General features: G+C 39.3%; 1 protein-coding gene across 8 annotated transcripts in view; it reads right to left on the bottom strand.

Moving 5' to 3' along the window:
• Positions 1-24,653, bottom strand: part of LOC122552613 (kinesin-like protein KIF13B) — a 166,761-nt gene that overhangs the window by 37,606 nt on the left and 104,502 nt on the right. For all 8 annotated transcript variants that reach the window (XM_043695370.1, XM_043695364.1, XM_043695366.1 and 5 more), the window contains 12 exons: positions 21,275-21,385; positions 19,426-19,560; positions 17,756-17,886; positions 17,069-17,155; positions 16,415-16,605; positions 14,910-15,117; positions 14,443-14,605; positions 11,930-12,076; positions 7,430-7,579; positions 5,047-5,187; positions 3,869-4,042; positions 2,522-2,679 (listed from right to left, as the gene is read on the bottom strand). In XM_043695370.1, the coding sequence (XP_043551305.1) occupies positions 2,522-2,679; positions 3,869-4,042; positions 5,047-5,187; positions 7,430-7,579; positions 11,930-12,076; positions 14,443-14,605; positions 14,910-15,117; positions 16,415-16,605; positions 17,069-17,155; positions 17,756-17,886; positions 19,426-19,560; positions 21,275-21,385 (1,796 nt within the window). The remainder of the gene's footprint in view (positions 1-2,521; positions 2,680-3,868; positions 4,043-5,046; positions 5,188-7,429; positions 7,580-11,929; positions 12,077-14,442; positions 14,606-14,909; positions 15,118-16,414; positions 16,606-17,068; positions 17,156-17,755; positions 17,887-19,425; positions 19,561-21,274; positions 21,386-24,653) is intronic.

The raw sequence follows: 24,653 nt of genomic DNA, 5'->3' as shown, positions 1-24,653 counted from the left end.
AGCGGAAGCAGCATGCAACAGGCAGGGCTAGCAATCCCACGAGCAACGGATCAGAGCTAAACAATGTGGTCCTGCTAAGTCCAATCAGGAATTGTGGTGGACAGTTCAGCAAATAACTAGAGGCAGCGTCCCACAAATACTTCATCCCCAAAGATGGAGGAACAAAGCACGTTAGTGCAAAAGCCAAGGCTCAAGCATTTGTATCTATCTTCAGCCAAAGGTGGCAATCTCTGTATTCCCCACAGATCCCCAGCATCACAGATGTCAGTCTTCAACTTATTCTGTTCGCTCCACATGATATCAAGAAACCGCTGAAGACACCAAATCCTGCAAAAGTCTGGGCCTGACAACATTCCAGCAACAGCACTGAAGGTGTGCTCCAGAATTAACTGTATCCTGGATAAGTTGTTCCAGTACAGTTACAATACTGACATCTATCCAGCAATGTGGAAAATTACATAGTTAAGTCCTGTCCACATTGTCCTGTGCAATGGTTCTAGCATTCTACTCTTGATCATCAATAAAGTGATAGAAAGGTTCATTTGTCAGTGTTACCATATGGCATTTACAAAGGAATGAACTGAACATAGTAGCTTGGGATGCCCCAGGGCCACTCAGTTCCTGACCTCATTACAGCCTTGGTCCAAACAGGGACATAAGAACTGACCTAGTGAAGAGGTGAAAGTAATAAGCCTTTGACATTGAGGTTGCAGAAAGGATACCTGAGCAAAACTCAATTCAAATGAAATCAGAGGGAAAACTCTCTGCTATTTGGAGTCATACCGAGCAAAATTAAAATGGTTCTGGTTACTGGAGGCCAATCATCTCAGCCCAAAGGTACCTCTGCAGGTGTTCCTCAAGGTAGTTTCCTCGGTCCAATAATCTTCAGCTGCTTCAACAGTGATCTTCCCTCCATCAGAAGATCAGAATGGAGTGTTCTCTCATTGCACAACATCCCATACACCTGGACAACCTGGACATTATCCACTGAGCTGTTACGTGGCAAGTACATGCACCACACAAGTATCAGGCACTGATCATTTCCAATAAAGAAGAATATAACTATCCTCTTGAAACTCAACAGCATTACCATCACTGAAATTCACATTTTCAAAATCCTGAGTGTTACCATCCATCAGACAAGTCACATAGATATTGTAGCTACAAGAGCAGGTCAAAGGTTAGGAATTCTGCTGCAGTGCATGTCCACCATCTACAAGACAGAAGTTAGGAATGTCATAGAATGCTCTCCACTTGCCTGGATGAGTCCAGCTCCACTAACACTCAAGCTCAAAATAGTCTGTCCTTGACGCAGACCTCGATCCAAAACTTTCGACATTCACTCCCTTCACACTAATACAAATTGCTGTCAATGTGTGCCATCTACTCTATGCATAGCACTAATTCTTCAAGGCCTCTCTGACCACAGGTTCCACATCCATGATCTCTAAAAGGACAAGAGCAGCAGATGCCTTGGGTCATCAACACCTCCAAGTCACATAAGATCTTGGGTTGCTACATCAAAATTATGGAACTCCCTGCCCAGCAGCAATCTGGAAGTCGCCACATGCTGAGCACTACAGAGCCTCAAGAAAGCAGCTCACCAAGATCTTCTCCAGAAGAACGGGCAATGAATGCTGGCTTTACCACTAATGCTTTTAAAAGGTTTGTTCTGTTCAAAATATGTATAGTTGGATGGGGGAAGGCCTTGTTGATTACTGTAAAATTGAAATGAAATTTTTGAAAAATATAATTCCATAATTATTTGGTGGAATATGGCACATAGAAAATTGAAATTGCTATTGGTTTGAATAACAATAGTTGAATAACGAGACTAACCCAACTAAAATAAGAAACGATGAGGATAGCGCCTAATCATGACAGAGAAAGGGGTAGGCGATGGCCAAGTGGTATTATCGCTTGACTATTAATTCAGAAACCCAGAATAATGTTCTAGGGACCTGGGCTCGAATCCCGTCACGGCAGATGATGGAATTTGAATGCAATTTAAAAAAATCTGGAATTAAGAGTCGACCGATGACCATTGTCAATTGTGGGAAAAACCCATCTGGTTCACTAATGTCTCAGAGGGAAGGGAATCTGCCATCCTTACCTGGTCTGGCCTACATGTGACTCCAGAGCCACAGCAGAGTGGTTGACTCTCAACTGTCCTCTGAAATGGCCTAGTAAGCCATTCAGTTGTATCAATTGCTAGAAAGTCACAAAGAAACAAACCCAAAGCAAGTGGACTGCAGCGATTCAAGAAGGCAGTTCACCACCACCTTCTCGAGGGCAAATAGGGACAGGCTATCAATGCTGGCCAACCATGTCCCACAAATGGATAAATAAAAGGTCAGAGCAAAGTCAGAGAGACATCAATAGAAAGGTTGGAGGTAACTATCAGAGCAGTGAGATGTTACTTTAAAATTTAATTCAGTCTCAATAACACAGCTTTCACTACTACATAAGCTAGAAGGGTAACGATCTAACAGAAATCAACACTCAGTATCAGAATAATCACCTATCCCGTAGCGATCGGGTTTTGGCTTGTATTATTCCCAGGTCCCATATGGAGGGATTTTTCCGAGAGTCACGTGATTTATGACCATAAACTTGAAATGCCAGTGCTCCTTCTGAGAGATATTCCAACAGATCTTCAGAAAGGATGAGTGAGAATTCCTGAAAAAAAATCAACTAGATGTGGTTATACATTAACTTCAAATCAATATGCCAACATCCAACATGCAGAAATTACTCAAGAATACATTTCCAGAGTATAAATATTTAACACAAATATTTATACTCCAGAAAATGTATCCCTGAGTAATTCTGTGTTGGACACTGGAATATATTGGTTCATAAATATTTATGGTTTACATCTAGGAGTATGTTTTGAATGCTGAAATAATGAGACAAAAATAAAACCAGAAATGCCGGAAACAGAAATTTAAAAAACACAGAAATTCATACATTGATATGCAATTGTTTCGTGAAGATTTACACCAAAAAATCAATTTATTTATTGTTGGAGAAGGAGACATGTTACCTAAGCTTGTCATTTTGCACCCACTTGCACAAACGTAAGAATGCCAAATTAAACATATTCCTTATATACGGCTTGAGCATGTACCTTTAATGGTTTATAATAGACAGAATGCAATTGTACTGAATAAGCCCACATTTGCAAAACCCAGAACCATGAGATTTGATTCTGCAACTGGGCAGCAGCTGCTCCACAATCGAGAGTGTGTTAATAGCTACACTAACAAGAAATTTAAAATAATTAGTCAATATTTTAATATGGTTCATTTATGCTTTTTGGAAGTGAGATGCATTCATATGTAGGAACACATTCTGTGCAAACAAAAAGAATATTCAGGCCTTTGGTCTTATAGACTGACCCTACTATTCCTTGTTGTTTCACTCTGTGCAATGCTGGAGTTAAGCAGAGCCTAATTTTGAGAGGTAGCCTGTTTGCATTTCCCCTGATGACAATGTTCTGCAACATGTCTCCCTAACGAGCAACGGCATTTTCACCAGCTATTCACTGACCTGCTATGCAATTCTAGCATTCTAAACTGACATCAAAATGAAGACCAATTGCTTCTGACACTATATGCCCTCAATTAACCAAGCTCTGGCACAACAGTACATACCATCATTAAAAATTACTGAGTACTTTAGTCTCCCCATTCCAACTCTGCAGGCTTCTAGAAAAAATGCCTAAACATTTGCGGATTTTCAGACTCCCAAGCAATATGACATTTGATTCAATATGAAATCTCTTCAACAAAATCAAGCCAAATACCTGAGCAAATTAGAAGGTGCAACAGAAAGTCAGCAGAAGTTTCAAGATTTATTCCCTTACCTTACAGTGATCAAAAACAACCATGCATTCTGGATCCTTGCCAGGTGGGGTTAAGGAGGAAGGATCCACCTCTGGTGCAACAATGATCGGTTCAGTCTGATCCCAGAAGGTATATTGGCAGAAAACAAAGTTTGACAGGTGTCGAGGCAGCCCTGTCGCTTGAAGAATTTTTATCTAAGTGTGGTGGGGAATGACAGGGAAGGGGGTGAGGGAGGGAGGGAGGGAGGAAGGGGGTGAGGGAGGGAGGAGGGAGGTGAGGGAGGGAGGGAGGGAGAGTTTTATACATGTTAAATTTCACCGGGATACTCATTTAGCGTACGCGGTACAATACAGAGATCTTACAAAATCACCAATGATTTTTAAAAAATCAGTGGGAGAGATTTAAACAGGTGACCAGTAGCATGGCTTTTAAAGACCCTTATATCAAGGAATTATTCAACTCAGTGATCAAAATGTGGGATGCAGGACTTATGCAGAAAGGACAAAACAATTTGTAACAGTTGTAGAAACCACTGCTGAAATTGTTGGAAGACAGAATGCAGGAGGGAAAGGAATCTCTCAGGAAAAATCATATTTAGCCGAATTCCAATCCTAGATTTCAGTTACCATATCACATCTTTGTGAAATTCAATAACAGAATATTAAAATAAACTAATTAAGTAAACTGTTTTCACAGGCAGTTACTTACTGCATATTCAATCCTTATAGTTGTGAATGTCACTTGCACAAGTTCTGCTTTTTCCCAAGAAAACAGTGAAATTACTTTACCGCATAATTTACAGATGATACAAACTGCTAAATGGATTACATAGCTTTTTTCAACTGGAGTCAGATAGCCCAATTGGCTGAATGGCGATGCAGTGTGATGTCAACTGCGTGGGTTCAATCCCCATACTGGCAAAGGTCACCATGAAGGTCTCACCTTCTCAACCTCATGCCTTGCCAGAGACATGGTGACCTCAGATTAATCTCATCACCAGTTCTCTTTCTCTCTAATGAGCACGCAATCCAAATGGTCCTCTGGGACTAAGACAATTTTACCATACTTACTCTTCATTTCTATGACAAAGCAATAACCAATTCTGGACTACTGCATATGTAGTACTGTTTTCAGCCAATTTCCAGACAACAAATTCCCTCTTATGCACAGTGTTGCAGCGAACTGGAGTCACACTTACTCTACAGACTATTTTGCGCACTGTTTCTCTCTCCTGCATGTCACTTTCATTTGGACTGTCCAAAGTATCGTCCCCACCAGCAATTCGATCACTAAGATCCCCGCTTGTTCGCATCACTTCCACATGCAGGCGGCCCGCCACCTAAAAATTGGACAAATAATGCAACTCATACCAGCTGATGACAAATTTTGATGCTCAAAATTACCTAATATGTATATTACATTTGAATTGAGGGTTCAATCACAAATCCAAACTTTAGGGAAATCTTCCTTGTATGCCTAAAAGAAGAGGGTGGAATTATGACTCGTACGGCCTGGTGAACCACACAGCTTCATCAAAAGGCAACAATGGTAATAACTTATTTAGATTCCATTGTTATGAAAACACTGCCATTCTTGCCACAGAGAATAGTTAAATGAGTTATCACCTAATTACATTTCGTGGCATTGTTTGGCAGTGTTCCTTTCATCCCATCACAGATTTAAGCAAAGGTTGGTGTATTCAGTACACAGTCAACTATGCCCCATAGCTCTGAACAGCAGAGCTTGTTTGTAGAACAATGAAGCTAGGTCAAACATGTAGACACATTGCAACACTGATTTTAGGGCCATCTACATTCATAATTATTTTTCCCTCATGATACCAGCATTATTATATCTGATTCACTTATGCAGATACTAGTTAGCTGTCTGACAGAAAAGACTCTCAAGATAGTTTATGTAATTCAGTTCACAAAGCTAGAAATCATCTAGGAATGAAGTCATTTGACTTTAGGCTAAATCCTTCACAGTTACAACTTGAATTTATTTAAGATCTTTATCGCAATACATTTTCAAGGCATTTTCACAAAACATTATAAAACAAAATGACACTGAGCGATACAATGATTAGGCTATTGACCAAATATTTGATCATGAGAGTTAGGTTTCAATGAGTGGCCTAAAGGATGAAAATGAAGCTGGAGAGATGCAGAGAAGGCTTCTAGGAATTTAAGTCATAGGTAACTAAAGCTACAACTATCAATGGTGCGAGTGATTAAAATCAGAGATGCTCAAGAAACCAGAATTAGATGAGCACAGATATTTGAGGGTTGTGGTGCTGGAGGAAAACACAGAGAAAGAGTAAAGCAAGGAGGGATGCAAAAACAACGGTAAGAATTTTAAAACTGAAGTGTTGTTTGATCAAGAGCCAAAACAGGTCATTGGGGTTAATGGGAGATTGGAACTTGATTTGAGTTATGACATGAGCAGCAGTATGTTCTTCAAATTTGAAGTTGGAAAAATGTGGAACAGCAGACATGAGAAGTCTTAGTGATGGTACAAATATGTGGTTTAGAACCTCATCTTAGGCTCAAACATGACAGAAGTTGCAAACGTTTTTCGGATGGATGGATTTTGGAGTGGAAGCCAAAAATAGCAACTCAATCTTCCTAATACTTAATTCAGCTAAACATGGATCAACTAAATAGTTACTTTAAAAACACATTTAAAGTTCAAAGCAGGATTGCATTTAATTCCCACATAATTCTGGGCAGGCCTATAGATACAAAATAAAAACCTAAAATGCTGAAAAAGTAAAACTTTAATTAAAATTGCAAATGGGAGATCACACAATCTGAATGGGAAATACAGTTACCATGGAAAATAGGAATAGTCCAATCAGCCCTTCAAGTTTGCTCTAACATTCAATGTGATCATAGCTGATCATCCCACTCAGTACTCTGTTCCCACTTTCTCCCCATCTCCGAGACCCCCTCAGCCCTAAAAACAATATCCGACCCCTTGTTGAACTTATTCAATAGTTTGGCCTCAACCACTTTGTCAGTGAATTCCACAGGCTTTTGGATAGCAACCCACAATCTGGCAAAGCACCTCTGTGTGAAATGCAAGCTGAAGTGTTCAAATCCCAGTACACATTGTGTGCACTGTCGACACTTTTTAAACTTAATTCTGTGGATTTTAAAATTGCTCCATTCTGCAAAACATCAACTTGGTATGAGGAAAGATTGTTGTGAAGTGAAAACGTCAGAAATCAGAGCAGATACTGAAGGTATAAGGTCATCCTGAGGCACTCCCTTTCAAAAACGTTCTGACTATCAATAGAGCTGCATCAGAGTGAATTTAGTAGCTAATGTTGATGTTTGCTTGGATGTGAATTTGTATCTCCATAGCAATTATGATGCAGGAAACAGCAACCCAAGAGCTTTACAATACACAATTATCATCTTATCAAGTGGGTAATTCCCTTGCATATTATTTGAGAATTTAAGGTTTTCAGAGGTTGGAGTTAACATCAATATCTCAGAGGTGGAAGGATAACATTCAACATTTTCTAACTGCAGCCTTTCAACATTACCAGCGAAGTACAGTGGACTATCACATACCTCTCCCTTCTGGTTAATGATGGGTACTGCATACTGCAATTTAACATCGTAAAAGAGCAATTCCAAAAATACATTTGCAACCCCAATAAGACTATGATTTTCTTGTTCGTCAAAGAACGGGTCAGCTCGCTTGAAATAGGATCTCATCATCTGCAAAAGAAAGATCATCATTCAACCAACAGCCTGCAAATGCATGGAATCCATACAAACAAAGTGTCAGAATATGCTCAGGTATCTTCAATAAATTCAGAATCACTGAGGCAATTCATGAATAACTAAAACGAAGGAAAACAGGAAATGTTTAAAGTTGAAATAAAACTGAAAATGCCTAAAATATGCAAGTTCATCAGCATATTAACATCGCATGAGAAACTCTGTCTGAACATTCACTCCATTCAACACTTATCGTCATCAGCTGTCCTCAGTTGGAAGAGGATGTCATCTCAGAGTTGAGTTTCTGCCATGGGTTGCCATGTGATGGGATAGGCCAATTCTTGACCAATAGATCTTTGAACATGAGCAGTTGAATATTCAAGGAGGCAGGAGGATTTGGAGTGCAGGATTTTCTTCCTATTCTTTCAGTATCAGTTCATGTTATTTTTAATATATTGAAACAATCTTCCAAATAAAATTCAATGCCATTTGTTAGACCTCAGACTATCACTAAAGTCTAGCTTACAACTAGCTGTTTCAGAACTAAAGTTTGTTTCCAATTTAAAACCAAAGTACAGAGAGTTGGGTCAAATGGTTGACTTGCATGTAGTTACAGCCTTTATAAGCTGATAGAAGATAAAGTGGCAATTCAAAAACTGACAGTTAAATGTGAAGTACCAAAGCAGATTATATCTGGAGGCAAACAGATGACAGATTTGGCATGCGGTAGGTAAACTTGATTTGAAAGGAAGATATTTTACAATCTTATTTTCTTATCTAAAAGCAACTTCATCCCAAGTTGCTCACCTGTATCTCAAGTGAACATTTTGAAAGCACCACTGACAGAATTCAGGGTATATGCACATATCAGCCTAATGTTAGTGGTCCACTATAGGAAGAACATTTTAATTTTGTTTGGCTCAACTGATGACACACACATTTCTAAATGAAGTAGTTTTAAGTTCCAATATCAAACTGAGCAAACAAGCATCAATGGGTGCTCTCCATGTCGCAAGATTCATGTATTACTAAAAAGAATGCTCCATTGCAAAAGGCAACATTTGGATTAAGCACTAGAGTAATTTGGTATTGTTAATAAATTTGATTTAGAATGAAAATATCATAGGTTTTATTTTATTAACATGGGTGGTTAAAATGGAGTCTATTTGATTTTAAATTAAAAATCCTCACACAGATCATTAAAATCCATGAACTGCTGACAACCTTTTAAGACTAGTAGTCAATTACTCTTTAGAGATAGAATTCTGCAAGGCTGTTCCTCTGAAAGGACTGGTACATATTAGTTAAATTAGATCAAGTAGATGCACTAATTTCTTTCATTCCTTTATGAGATATGGGTGCTACTGGTTAGGCCATCATTCACTGCCCATCCCTAAATTCATTGGAGGAAGTTTAGTAATGCAACTTTCATTCTGAACAATGGCACACTGTAGAACCCTTGTATAAACGGCATCATGTACTCATTTAGGCGTCTGTAACAAAATGTATGTTTAAAAATAATAAAGGATAATCAAACAGGAGAGGTGGGAGAGAGTGGCTGGTGGTGTGTGATGTCCTACCAAAAATTGAAAATAACTGGATAAACCATTAATTGCAGCCTTCTTCCGTGTCTTGAGCAATTTTTCTTCAAGGATCATCACCAAAAACAGATTTATTGATATCGCACTAGAGTTGAGAAATTTTGTAACAAATAAACTGATTGCCACATTTGTTTGGGTAATGATCACTGCAATTTCAAAGAAATTTGTTACACATGAAACATTTAGGATATTTCTGAGAGGCATGACAAGGTTCAATATGAGTCATGTACTTTGTTCAACAATAAGTATTTCAGCCACAAGAGGGAGGATAACAGGCCCCAGGGGTTAAATGGCTCCTGCCTAAGTTCCTAAGAAAGTTTTGCAAAGTTATAGGCATAAATGCCCAACTACAATTGCAATCCTGTACAAATTAGAAACAAAATATCATAATTCCAATTCATTATGTAGCTCACAGTAATTCATATCAAGTTCCGGGCCTTAACACAGACCTAAACACTTCAGAGGGATAACTGCCCAGGGACCAAAACTATCTCAGTGCTTAAAACTTGATTTATGTTAAAACATGGAGGCAGAATTCAGATAAGACTTTGCCACATATGAACATCTTCCTATTAATATAGCATTATTGCTTAAGGATACTTCTAAGCAATTAAACAGACTTATTAAATTAAACTTATGAAACTACTGCAAGAATGCAGTTAAAAAACTGCCCTTAGAATGCTCACAATGTGTAAGAGGTGCTAGCAGAATAACTTAATTGTATGGCACAGCATGAGAAATTCAGAGAATGAACAGTTAAAATCCTGTCATGGAAAGCTATAAACTGAATTCAATGCAGTACTTTGTAAGCTAGCACTTGGAAAAAGGTGTTGATATGCACTAAGAACACAACTGGTTCTCTATTTATCTACATGGAAGAGAACTTGTCATTCCTACTGGTGCCCATTGAACTCCATTTTCACAATATGCATTTGATTATTTATGTCCTAAGGTGGTAAATCATGCCTTATAAATGTTATTCGATATACTTTTTAAAATGAAATTTCCCACTTTTCCTAGTCTGTTATTTGATCTTTCAATGCTACAGATCATCACCAGCGAATGATGAGGAAGGTACCTGACACATGAACTGACTTTTCAGGGTTATACCTGAAATAAGAGCATTCCACATGTGATATCATTTTATAACATGACAACACAGGAACAGCCGAACCAAACCAGCGTTTCTACCTCAGCATTCACAACACAGTAAAATTAAACCAAGACCCCAAATAGTCAATTCAATGGTTCCTAACCAGACTATTGAATAACCAATCTTAAACTTTTTTTTTAAATAGTCGTCAGAGTTGTACAGCCCTTCAGTCCAACCCATCCATGCCGACCAGCGATCCTAAATTAATCTAGTCCAATTTGCTAGCACTTGGCTCATGTCCCTCCAAACCCTTCCTATTCATGTACCCATCCAGATGCCATTTAAATGCTGTAATTGTACCAGCCTTCACCACTTCCTCTGGCCAATCATTTGATACACGCACCAGCCATCAGTTTTGTATCTTAAACAAGGGCCTGAGGAAGGGCCTGTGCCCTAAACGTCGAATCTCCTGTTCCCTGGATGCTGCCTGACCTGCTGTGCTGTTCCAGCAATAAAGTTTCAACTTTGATCTCCAGCATCTGCAGACCTCACTTTCTCCATCTTAAACAAGAGACTTAACTTTTCAATCACACAATAACTTCAGCAAAGAGAAAATTAAACACAGTAAGCTGATTAACATCTGTGCTTAAAACCCACAGCATTTATTTTCAGGCCCCATTTGCACAAAAGACAAACCAACAAAAACAAACAAGCAAGCATAGTTATGGGTTAAATAAAAGAAAACAACATATCTAGACAAATAATTTAAATGGATTTCCTGAAGGCATTGTTTCAGACATAAATGTGGATCCCTTGGCTACTTTTCTAAAATATTGATTTAGGTCACTTCCTCGGTTAACCCTAGCAAAAGCAGCAATGCTTCCAACTCAACTCTCTACTCTTTAGGTTTCAGTAACGTGTCGAGGGTATCAGGCTAGGCAGGGAGCTTTCGGATCTTGACTGCTTTAGCAGCAGTCTGGATTTATTTCTCATAAAACATGGTTAAAAAAAAACTTGAATTCTGGTTCCACCCCAACTAATTGACACTTCCAAGGCCTCAATTCAAATATTGCCACCAACTTGAATATAGGGTCTCTTTCAGATTTGCTGGAACCATATCCAAGGTACTGACCTTGTAAATAGCAAACTTCTGTTATCGGTTTAAAACACAATGCTCTTCTTAGGAGGTCACTGCATCTGTTAGTACCTTTTTAAAATCGAGGCTCAGCCTGTAATTATTTTCCAGGTTTTGCCTCACAAACAAAGGAAAGCTTGGTTATTCTGCTTTTTCCCCTTTTAATACAATCTGTCCCAATGTCCACCAGTCATTTCCAGCCCCAAATTGTACAAGATTAAAAATAAACTGATGTAAATTCAGCAAGGGTTCTAACAACTCCTTTTATACAATGTCAACATCAAAAATCAAGTATACTTATCTGAAAATATACTTCCGGTACAGTTATTTCAAGGAGTAATGAATATATCATAGGATGACCAACATGACATCACAGAAGAGAACCAAACTTGCAAGCTCATGAAGATACAATATTTACATATGATAGAGTGCGTCAAGGAGGTATAGGAGCTCTTTCAGCATATTCCCACATTCCTAAAGTTTAACAACGTATTAAAAGGTGACATAAATCTACTTACAGGATTGTCCTCATCACAGTCTTTCCACTCCTGGTAAAGTTCACGCATATCAATTAATCGATTTTCCAGTTTCTCCAATGACCAGATCTGTTTGCCTTTACCTTTCCTTCGTACCTGAATGGCTGGTTCACTGAGAACGGAATCACGCTGTTGGAAACAAAAAATGTAAAAGCAGTGGCTTCCTACCCAAAATCCATCCAAAATATCCCAACAGACACACACAAGAACTTAGAGCTACACAAACAATTCAGAATCTATTTATTAAGATAAGATCTGTGCAGACCGGTAACTGAAATACTGGGGGAAGCACCAGAATAAGTGCTACAAGTGACTCTAAACCCTTCTGTGCAATGATTGCCAAAGACATGCTGAAATTCAGATCTAGGAAGATTCCAAGACTGAAATCTTGCCAACTTCGTGAGAGTGTAGGGGTAGAGCAACTGAGGGGGAGAGAAGGGAAAAAAAAGTAAGATACTTCTGCCTGGAACAAGATAACTACAAGATAGGTTGCTTGACAATCCACGGTCACCTTCTGTAAATTCAGTGATCATTTACATGAGCCAAATAAGTCTCACAGTGCCATGAAACACTGATTAATCTCATTCACCAATGGAATCTAGATCTGGTAAATTGAGGTTGGGATTTATCCCACATGATATATTTAAACAAGGCACAAGCAGAATACTAGCTGCAACCACAGACTGTACTAGTGGGCGAACAGAAACTGATGAGGCAAACTAATGTATGATGCAATGCATATTTAAGATAAAATGAGCTGTATTGCAGTTTCAATCTGCACGAAAATAACATCTACATTCATAATCACCCATTTTGAAAGCCTCCAGCAACAGTCAGATAAAATAAATAATTAATGTGGACTCTGTATCATGTTTTACTGATGAAATTATTTGTATCATATTAAATGAATAACTATAGTTTGAAGGACTCTTTAACATCATACCAAGTACAATATGCAAGTCAGATGATGGGCGGCACAATTTTGTGGATATAAAAAAATCTAAGGTGTCAGAAATATGCAGTACATTTGCTATCATCTGTGGTGAGAGAAATTAGTTAACATTTCAATTCTGATATGAGATATTAACTCTGCTTCTCTTTCCAAAAATGCTTTCTGACCTGCTCAGTGTTCCTAGTAATTTGTGTTTATTACAAAGGAAATAGCGTATGATACAGTTTTCTGTGCTAAATAGTTGAAGTGAGTCAATAACTATTGTTGGAAGATCTAGAATTCAACGTTTCTGTTAAATGCATTTGTCTTCACAAATATAAATTGCACACTCATTTGTTCTCTCATGTCTTCAATGTTTAGGAAATTACTCGTTTGCATTGTTTACTGAATACACATTTAACAGCAGATGCCTTGCTGGACCAACTGAAACTAACTATAGGATTGCTCCATCTTTCGTCAGCGATTACCTCATTCACAAGCAAGGAATGAAAGCAGAGATTAATCCCAATACTGTGGGATCAGTCACAGGCACAAACAGATGCCTGCAGTAAGAATCGACATTAATGAAGATGATTTACATTCTGCACAATAACGGCAGTTCATTTCTGACTTCAAGCACTGTTGTTCTTTTATCATGCAAATGAGATCCAAGATAATGTGAATTTCAGGGTGTTTGGTCAGCAGAGTGCTATTTGCAAAATGTACAAAAGCTATTTTTATATCAATTAATTCAGTCCCACACCAGGCAATATCCTAACAAATAGGGATAAAAAGATCTGATGGAGAAATGAAACTTACATCCAAGATACAACATTCTTCTCAAGACTGTAGCCGAAGAACTTTAATAGGGTGGCTTAGGGGAAACTTTACAGCCCATATCCTTGGAGCTTTCCTAAACCAACACATCTGAGATTCAATTTGAAAAGGGGAAAATGTTTCATCTGCCTTGTGAATTTCCAACTTCCTTATGAATGGATGTCAACCTGTCATTACAGAACCCCTATTGATGATGACTTGCTTGATCATTTCTTGCTCACTTTTAAGGACTGTATTTTATCAAAATCATTCATTTGCTAATTCGTTCTTGTCCTCTAAGAAATTTCAACTTCACTCTGATAAGCCAGGTGGCACATATGGAAATACATATTTTTCAGTGTTAGATTGTGGATGACCATATTCAGTCTAACAGTGCCTCTGCTCACACTACTTGGCCACAATTCTTTCAGATCTCTGTAGGGTGAAGTTACCTCAAGGTTCCTCTTCTCCATAATGAGCTGCTTCATGAAATCTCTTCCTCTTGTTTTGTTCATGGTAGAAGGACTAACATTCATGACCATCTGTACAATTTTTCTTTTTAAAGCAGTTCTTAAGATTAGTATTTTAAATTACTAGGACATCTAACAAAGCAAAATTTTGGGAGTTGCATTGAAACACAGGATATATCAAAGCTCACAGCACTTCAGTAGCAATAAAATCAAGGAAAGCAAATAAATAATCTCAATTTCCATCTTAACTTAAGAACATGCAATACACCAATTTTTACCTTTCGGTTAGCATCTAGGCTAGATGCTGGAATCTGTAGAGTCACTTGATACTCTGTCTTCTTTTCCATCTCTTCAGCTATATAATTTGCTTCATGTACATAATGATTTGCCTTGGCAATCTGCTCTTGTAACTTCAGGAGACTGACATTGAGCATTGCTTCTCTGTAATGATCAGAAATCCATGGTGAAAAGCAAAATAGTCCTAAATAGCTATTCACAATACCACTGAATTATTAAAGAATGCAAGATGTAAAATTCCACACAAGAACCAAAATCCAGTAGATCAATTTTGATCCTGGCCTCTAGTTATGCTGACATAACTTCTAAGCGAGTTTTAATTCAGGGCTAGAAATGTTTGCCAAAGAAACAACGTGCATCTTCTTGAAATGAGCAGGAAAGAATCACTCAGTACAATCCTACAATGAGGTCATTATAAAGAAAAACACTGAGCTTGCCACTGACTTACCTCTCTTCTGTCCACTGACGTAGCCGCTGTTGAGTACTAGGGGAGCCGAATGAAAGGCGCTCCATGCTACGGTAATGTTTCTCTGGAGACAAACGCCTACGTAACTGCTCCAGTTCCCGCTCGTACATTAGGCGCTGCTGTTCGAGTGCAAACCGCTTCTCTTCCTCATGCTGACGTTCCAACCTCTGCAGCACCGACTGCATTGCATCTGCCAATCCAATAAATCATGGAATTAGCACAATGTGCAAAGTCCTACCGCCACTTGCACTGTTCCATATCCATAAAGGAGTAAGGGGCAAGATTAATATAAGGAATGCGTCAGAGAAGTTGGATATTCATCAAAGACAAGTTCTTTACCTTTCAGAAATTTAACAAGTTACCTTTTCGTACTTCAAAATAAAAACACACCGGGTGATAGAAATCTGATATAAAATAAAAAGTTTCTAGCAATCCTCAAATCTTCTCAAAACTCACTAATTCTCAGGAGGTCTGGCAATATCTGAAGATCAAAACAATTAGTGCTTCAAATTGAGACTGGAGTTAAAACCTGAACCATCTACCTGAACTTCTCTTCTGCTGCCAAATCTGCTATGTATTTCTACTATTTTCTGTTATACAACATATTGCCCTTGATGCCTTAACCTCAGATCTTCATGCATTGACAGAGGCACCTCTTATCAATATTTCAATTACCTGCTTTAAACATTACTTGCCAGAATTTCTAAAGATGCTCTGGACTGTCTGCTAACACCAATATTCTTCTCTCCAAAGACAACTCACTTAAAGACAAATGTAATAAAACTCCGCATTAACATATTAGTTGAATTGCAGTGCTGAGGAAGGGTCACTGGACATGAAATATTAACAAAGAAAAGAAAATTTACAGCCCAGAAACAGGTCCTTCGCCCCTCCAAGCCTAAGCCTATCCAAATGTAATGTCTAAACCTGTCAGTCAATTCCTAAGCATCTGTATCCCTCTGCTCCCCATTTACTCATGCATTTGTCCAGACGCATCTTAAATGAATCTACTGTGCCTGCCTCTACCACCTCTGCTGGCAACGCGTTCCAAACGCCCATCACCCTCTGATTTCCCTCCACAGATGCTGCCAGACCTGCTCAGCTTTTCTGGCAATATCTGATTTTGTTTGATATCCAGGATCCACAGTTAGTCCATTTTTTTAAAAATAGAGTGGATGGGTGTTGATAATCTGCGCAGACACTTTCTGTACTGTAAAACTCACTAAGTACTCTTATGTCTTCCACTTCCTCAGCCCAAGCTGCACCTAGATGGATAAAATCCACGCAAGAGCAGCCTTCTACCTGATCCTATATTTTTATTTTTGTTGGTTGTGATTATTTCAACCACAACTTTAATGCATATCCAGATGGGACAAAGCACATTTTGTGGTGATGAAAGCTGAATACAAGCCTTTCTTTCCTTAACATACAGCTATCTAAACAAGACTGATTCTTTAAGATGAGGGTAGTAAGTGTTTGTTACTTACCGTTGTTTCCAAGCGCCTTCATAGTGACCTCCATCTGTGCAAACTCATAGCTGTAATTGCTTTCACTGGAGCCCTCACTAACACTGTCCCCATCTCCATCCAGTTGCTCACTGCTGTAACTTAGCTTCATTGGACTCTCCTGCCCGTCCTCTTCCTGTGTTCTTTTCTGCTTGGCTTTTGGCAAATTAATTCTGTTCAGGGTCAAAACAAAGATGTTATTTCATATTCAGTGGACTTTGAAAATTTATATTTCAAATATGCCAAATTGGCAGCTGCTTCCTTTCTTACGGCCTTACAGTCATAGCTCCAATAAATACAATCAAGTTTCCTCCTCCTTAAACCGTCTCTGGGTAAACCCTGGTTCCGCCCCTGTTTGAATCCTGGAGAATGCAGCTGAACAGGTTTCACAGGATTTGGAATATGCAACATTTACCCAGCATCTTTTGCAACAACAGTGCAATAATTAATACAACGAACCAGGCCTCAAAAATTCACTATACTTTATTGCCGTTAAATAAGAAAAATCTTCTGAATCTCAATTCACTAACTACACAACAAAAGTATTTTGACCTAGTTTTTAATTTAAAGTGCCATATGATAACAGATTAGAGAAGAACTAGCAAACTTTAATTTTACATGATCACACAAATTTACCTGAAGAAATGGTTGTTTCCCCAAAGGATTCGATCACCGTGGTGAAGCTGCACAGGGGTGGTCAACAGGGAGCCATTCACAAATGTTCTAGCAAGGAAGAAAGATTACAACCAGAAGTTGTGAAAATTCTGGTGAAGTTGACAACACACAATTAATTTCAACAACTTGTGCCTTTACAAGACCAAAAGATCTCTATGCACCCACAAAAAGCAGTTAAGGGCAAAACATTAAATGTTTCCAAGGAGGAGTTAATTTCCTTAAAGCTAAATGGATAAGAGGTCCGGGGAGAAAGTGGGAAGAGGATACTGAGCTGGATGATTAGCCATAATACCCAATGGTGGAATAGGGTCACAAGGCCAAATAGCCTACTCCTGCTCATATGTTTAGAAAGGGAATACCAAAATTCAATGGACAAACAACGGATAACATTGTTGCCAATGCTACAGTTATTAACATGTAAAGAAGCCAGAGAAACAAATTGGGATATCTGGAAGGAACCGGATGTTTCCATAAACAAATGGATAAGCTTTACAATCATTTGTCATAATGACTCAGTGTTTATCTTTTGGCTTAAAAACCATAACTTCCAGAGTCTAGGTGCAAGAATCCTGTCCACCTGATCAGATTAGGATTAATGTTAGTCATATTTTTAAATCAACCAGCCAAATTTGAATAAAAGAATCTCACCTGGAGTTTTGCTTTGGTGAGAGAATGACTCGTCTTTCAGGAGAGATATCAATGATACAGTGTTCCGGAAGTATTCCCATGCCACACAGTTGGATATCCTGGGAATCATCAGACCCAACTAGAGTGTGGTTCTGCCAGATGAAAATAAATACAAAAATCAAATCCCTCCGTTCCACAACACAGATGAGTTTTCCCAACAACCAGAAGACCTGATTTAGATACCAACAACACCGACAAGTTGTCAGTACTTCAGTGTATTATGAACATACTGCTGAATGGGCAGTGAAAGTAGATTCAGTATTAACTTTCAGCTGAACAAATAACTGAAGGCAAGAAACTTGTAGGGCTATGAAGAAAAACAAGGTGTGTGGCACTAATTATTAGATGTTTCAAATAAGCAAGACAAGTCAAATGACCTCCTTCTGTGCAGTCAAGTTCTATAAATAAGGATCACCCGAAAGAGTATAATTATATTCGTGCAAACTTGAACTAACACATGCTATTTTCTAGTTCTTTTATATGGCCACTCATATCCAGTGATTGGCTGCTGAGACAACAATACAATATTTCTTGGAAAAACAAATCACTACACACAAATTCCTTGACGTAATGAGGGAAACACAAAAACAAGAAGCCAGTAAGGAAAAGGTACCAATCTTTGGGATTTGCTTTTCCCCTTGCCTTCTGCTCACATTTCAAAGTAACTTTCCTGCTTGTCCTCTAGTTCAGCAATGAGGAAGCACTGCTCCAAAAGATTTGTTAAGCTCGATTTGTGTAACTTACAAATCATTGCAATTTGATAATATTTATGAACTCTACTTCTCAGTAGGTAAAACACTAAATAAAATCCATGTTAAATTCTCAGCCAATACTGGAAACTATTATTTTTAATGGGGGCAGGGAAATCCATCATGCTTGCAGCTCATTTACAAATAGGACTAGACTAGATTCCCTAAAATATGGAAACAGGCCCTTCGGCCCAACAAGTCCACACTGACCCTCCAAAGAGTAACCCACCCAGACCCATTCCCCTACCTTATATTTACTCCTGACTAACGCACCTAACTCTACAAGCAATTTAGCATGGCCAATTGACCTGACCTGCACATCGTTTGGATTGTGGGAGGAAACCAGAGCACCTGGAAGAAACCCATGCAAATACGGGGAGAATGTGCAAACCCCAGACAGATAGTCACCCGAGGAGGGAATCGAACCCGGGTCCTTGGCGCTGTGAGGCAGCAGTGCTAACCACTGAGCCACTGTGCCGCCCTAGGAGTTCATGCTGGCCCTTGAGCTTGGTCAGTCATTCAATAAAGTTATGGCTGATCTGTGCACAAACTCCATACAACATTAATTCAGTTGCAGCTTGGAACTAACATATATATATATGCATGGATGGGATTAGGACCAAATTCAAGTCTAAGGCCCTCAGTCGCCTAACCTGACCATGTCCAATTAAGGTCTGGCATTTAGCAATGTATGAAAGGGCTTCTAGTGACCTTTAACTCAATAGAATAAGCAAAAGGTTGGAAAAAAACCACAAGCTGCCCTTTCATACGCAAGTCAAAACAATTTATTAGTTTTTTTCTCAGCTGTGCAAAGGCAAAATGTGGCAATAGTGAGCGCTCTGCATAAATCATAGCCAAAGCATTATCCACAAGTTACCATACCTTTAAGTAGTAAACAAGCAACTCATTTAAGGCTGGATCTGCATTCAGATTCACCAAGAAACACTTGTCATCACCAACTTTGATACCCGAGGACTGGAGAGAAATACCAAGTCTTTCCAATTGTTTCTGACGCTCCTGTAAACAGTCCGCAAATCATAAAAATCTATTTAAAAACTTTCTGTGGAAGATACTAGGATACATTCAATACAGTAGGATTTCAATAATGAACAGCTAAGACAGAGAAGCAGGGAAACTGACAAAGGTAGAAACGTCAGCCATCATTACAGAGCAGTAAATGCATCCCTTATCTGCTGAAAGCATCAAGGCTTGTTTAAACATCAACCAATTTAGTTACATTTCTATTGTACGTAGTGAACCTTCAACTTTTCAAGGTTTGTTGATTCCTTACTTGAAACAGTAACAGATAATTGAGCACAATTACAAATCAGTAATTAAATCAGGAAATTCTGATATCATCAAAAACAAATTAGCATTTTAAGTTATCTGAACTTCTTGCTTCGATTACCCACTGCTTTATAATCAACGGCAGACTTGGAAGTTAGGATCAAGATTATTGATAAGACTGCAATTACAGAGTGCTTAGTGTAACAGTGCATGACACATGAAAAATGATAAACAGATCCACAAGATGATCAAATAGACTTTGGAATAAGAATGAAAACAAGCATGACAAGCCAATATTAATAATAACAAGTAAGAACCCTGCAGGATGTGACTGTAAAAAAGTATGGAAATAGGGCACATAGATAAAATGGTTGATATAGAGAACTAAACAAATAATCAAAACAACATTAAACAGATGAGAAAATGCAAAAGGGATACTTAACAGGAGTTTTTTAAAAATTGCAAAATTAAAATAATTAAAATATTTAGATCAACAGTATTGAATAAATGTGATAACTGACTTTCAACTCTTGTACTATGGATATATGAAGGACCAATAAGGGCTTTTTGTTAACTGAGGCAACATGTGAATTTTAATTTACTAGCTGTTCACCACTAGAGAGAGATGGAGAAGCATGCATCTACTCTTGAACATTGACTCAGATATCCAAAAACCAAGAGGGTTGTTGAAATGACACAGAGTGGATTAGTGAGCAGGGAGCAAAAAGAATCTGGACACAGCAGCGTCCGTGGAAATTCATTCAACAACTTATAACCAGAAATACAAAGTGGACAATCCATCTCTGCCTCCTCCAGAGGTCCACAGCATCACAGGTGCCAATTTTCAATCAATTTGATTCACTCCGTAATCTCAAGAAACGGCAATAGTACTGAACATGTGCTTCAGAACTTGCCGCGCCCCTAGCCAAGCTGTGACAGTACAGCTACAACACTGGCATCTACCTGACAAGGTCAAAAGTTGCCCAGGCATAAAAGACAAGATAAATCCGAACCAATCACTTTTGAATTTACTCTTGGTCATCAGTAGAGAAATGGTAGGGGTCATCAACAGTGTTATCAAACAGCACCTACATGGCAATAACTTGCTCATGGACATTTAGTTTTGGTTCCATGAGGATCACTCAACCCTGATTTCATTACAGCCTTGGAGTTGACTGAGTGGCATCAAGAAGCACAATCAAAACTGAAGTCAATGGGAATTGGGCAGGAAACTCCCCAATGGTTGGAGTCATACCTAGCACAAAAGGAAGACTGCAGTTGGCGGAACCTGTACAGTTCATTGCAAAAGTGTATGATCTCATCGGTCAAGTAAAGATTCAAACTTGGGTCACTCATTGAGGTAGATGAGTTAAAAATGCAGCACACTAACCAGCCTCAGCAAGATTCACCTTCTGACTTCTCAAGGTTATATTGCAGAACATACCTGTGCGATGGCTTCAGTCTTCCTAAGCTTTTCTTCCCACGTAACAGTCATTTCCTGAATTAGCTTTTCAGATTCTTCCAAACGATCCTTCAGCTCTGGGGCTTTCATTGCCTTGGAATGAAAATGTAAACATGCAATTAAACCAAAATGAACAATTCTAAATTCAGCATTAAAAACCAAAACTAAGATAAACTTGGGAACATGGGAAAGAACTTTTTTTTTAATGCAGAAAAGTGGTCAGAGACTTTCAGAAAGGAATTGTATAAGCATCTAAAAGAAAAACATTTACATGGCTACAGGTAAAGGGCAGCAAGTGGGACCAGAGACGTTACTCTTAAAGAGACCTGGTTCTGGCACAATGGCCAACAGCTTCCTCTGTTGCAACCATTCTATCAGTTCCATAAAGGAACTCAGTCTTTTACAATTAATGACCAACAGCTTCGCTAGGCCATACAACTTTCAAACCTATATTCCAGTGAACATTTCATTTCAAATATCTCAGCCCCAGAACAACCAAAATAATATTAGTGTGCCCAACCCCAGGCTTTAAACCAGTATCCAATTTTCACTCGCCTGACAGGTAAAAAAACAACCTGGCATTTGGGATGCAATGGTGTGGAGGCTCATGTGAACATGAATGAACGTGCGTATATTGATTTTGTTTTAAACAGAGTTTGAAAATAGGCACACAATATGTGCTTCCCAAGCAGTAAAGCAGATTAACTGAATGTTCAATGGAAATAACAACAATCAAGTTTGCAAGGTAAAGTTGGCATGGTCTCAGGACCATAAGGCTGCTCATTTGGTACAGCAAGATAACTGGGTCATCAATTTAATATGAGGGTCACAATGCCTTAGCTGAGGAGCAAGGTTGAGAAAGTGGTACAGAAATTGATCCCACACTGTTAGCATCACTCTGCAATACAAACCAGATAGGTAAAAACAATGACTGCAGATGCTGGAAACCAGATTCTGGATTAGTGGTGCTGGAAGAGCACAACAGTTCAGGCAGCATCCGAGGAGCAGTAAAATCGACATTTCGGGCAAAAGTCCTTAATCAGGAATAAAGGCAGAGAGCCTGAAGCATGGAGAGATAAGTGAGAGGAGGATGGGGGTGGGGAGAAAGTAGCATAGAGTACAATAGGTGAGTGGGGGAGGGGATGAAGGTGATAGGTGGAAAAGAAGATAGGCAGGTAGGACAAATGTTGGGGCACGGGGCGGTTTGGTTGATTGGTGCGGGTGTCTCGGAGATGTTCCCTAAAGCGCTCTGCTAGGAGGCGCCCAGTCTCCCCAATGTAGAGGAGACCGCATCGGGAGCAACGGATACAATAAATGATATTAGTGGATGTAAAACTTTGATGGATGTGGAAGGCTCCTTTAGGGCCTTGGATGGAGGTGAGGGAGGAGGTGTGGGCGCAGGTTTTGCAGTTCCTGCAGTGGCAGGGGAAGGTGCCAGGATGGGAGGGTGGGTTGTAGGGGGCGTGGACCTGACCAGGTATCCAGTCAACAGAATTTGTGCATTTGTATTAATTTAATTCAATGAATATTAACAGGATCACAAGAACAAGGTACACCACAATAATCACAAAAATAATCTTGTTACAGTCCACATGGTGGCTGTGATAATCTGCGGCACGATGGCTCTGTGGTTAGCATTGCTGCCTCACAGCAACAGGGACTGGGGTTCAATTCCAGCCTTGGGTTGTCTGTATGGAGCTTGCACATTCTTCCCATGTCTGCATGGGTTTTCTCTGGGTGCCAGGGTTTCCTCCAGAGCAAAATAGTGCAGATTATGTGGATTGGCCATACTGAAATTATGTAGGTTCGGTGGATTAGCCATGGTAAATGTAGTGTTACAAGATATGGTAGGGGGCTGGGTCTGGGTGGGATGCTCTGAGGGTCAGTGTGGATGTGATGGGCTGAATGACCTCCTTCCGCATGTAAAGGTTCTATGATTTTATATTCTTAAATAGAACAGGTATTTACTGTGTAAAGAGTCCTGAAATTAAACGATGAAAGCAAATGTTTGCAAGCCTTTAAATGCACATCTGAATCCTTCAATTAGATTAATGCTTTTATAATCTCTTCAAGCAGTCTATTCTTTGCATCCTATGAAACAGACTGCCTTTAGCATACATTGATAAAGAAAAGGGAGCTTTGCATTGTTTGAGTTATCACTCAGCAAATCTTTTAACTATGAAGGTTACAGCAGAGCCTAAATCCTGAACTGGTGCTTTATGCCTTGGATTCCAAGGTTGGTGGAAAGCAAGGACACTCTGCTGTCCTTAAAGAAAGCCGCCCACAAAAATCCAGCAATCTCTACAGCAGAAATTTCCCCTTTCCTGACGGGTGTTCAAATTTGACTCCAAATAACAGGCAAGTTGTGGTACGAAGCAGGAATAATATTACCAGACAGGGAAGATATGGAGATGCTAGTCTTGGTCTGGGGTGGGCAAAGTCAGAAGTCACACCGGGTTATAGTTCAACTGGTTTATCTAAAATCACAAGATCTCAGAGGGCTGCTCCTTCAGCAGGTGAAGTGTCATAATGTGCAATAAGTATGAAGGTAACACATCCGTAAGAATCCCATTACACTATATTCAAGAAGCAACTTTTTCCAGGACTTTTAAACACATTAAGATGGAAATTCTCAACAATTCGTGACTGCAAAGGCGAAGAGCAGTCTGTATGACCTTTACAGTTCATTCTATAAAGGGACATAAATTCCCTGACAGTAATTTTTTTGCATTTTCTTTGATGTTTTGCACATACATGGGCACTAAGTTATCAGTTTCAGTGGAACAAAGATGACAAAAGGTGATAGTTTCACCATTACTACTATAGCCAATCCTGAGCATATAATTGGTGCTAGATGTCTTGAAAAGCACAAAGGTGGATAAATCTCCAGGAGCTGATTAGGTGTACCCTAGAACTCTGTGGGAAGCTCGGGAAGGTTTTGCTGGTTCCCTTGCTGAGATGCATGGTTCGTCTATAGTCATAGGTAGATTTGGAAGATTGGAGGTTGGCTAACGTGGTATCACTATTTAAGAAAGGTGGTAAGGAAAAGCCAGGGAACAATAGACCGGTGAGCCTGACACGGTGGGGGGCAAGTTGTTGGAGGGAATCCTGAGGGACAGGACGTACATGTATTTGAAAAGTCAAGGATGATTAGCGATACTGAAAAATGTGTTGCTGGAAAAGCGCAGCAAGTCAGGCAGCATTCAAGGAGCAGGAGAATCGACGTTTTGGGCATAAGCCCTTCTTCAGAAATGAGGAAGGTGTGCCAAGCAGGCTAAGATAAAAGGTAGGGAGGAGGGACTTGGGGGAGGGGCGTTGGGAATGCGATAGGTGGAAGGAGGTTAAGGTGAGGGTGATAGGC

The sequence above is a fragment of the Chiloscyllium plagiosum genome, chromosome 9, assembly GCF_004010195.1.
Source record: "Chiloscyllium plagiosum isolate BGI_BamShark_2017 chromosome 9, ASM401019v2, whole genome shotgun sequence".
In the NCBI taxonomy this organism is placed as follows: Eukaryota; Metazoa; Chordata; class Chondrichthyes; order Orectolobiformes; family Hemiscylliidae; genus Chiloscyllium; species Chiloscyllium plagiosum.
This window is presented reverse-complemented; position numbering and strand designations above follow the sequence as displayed.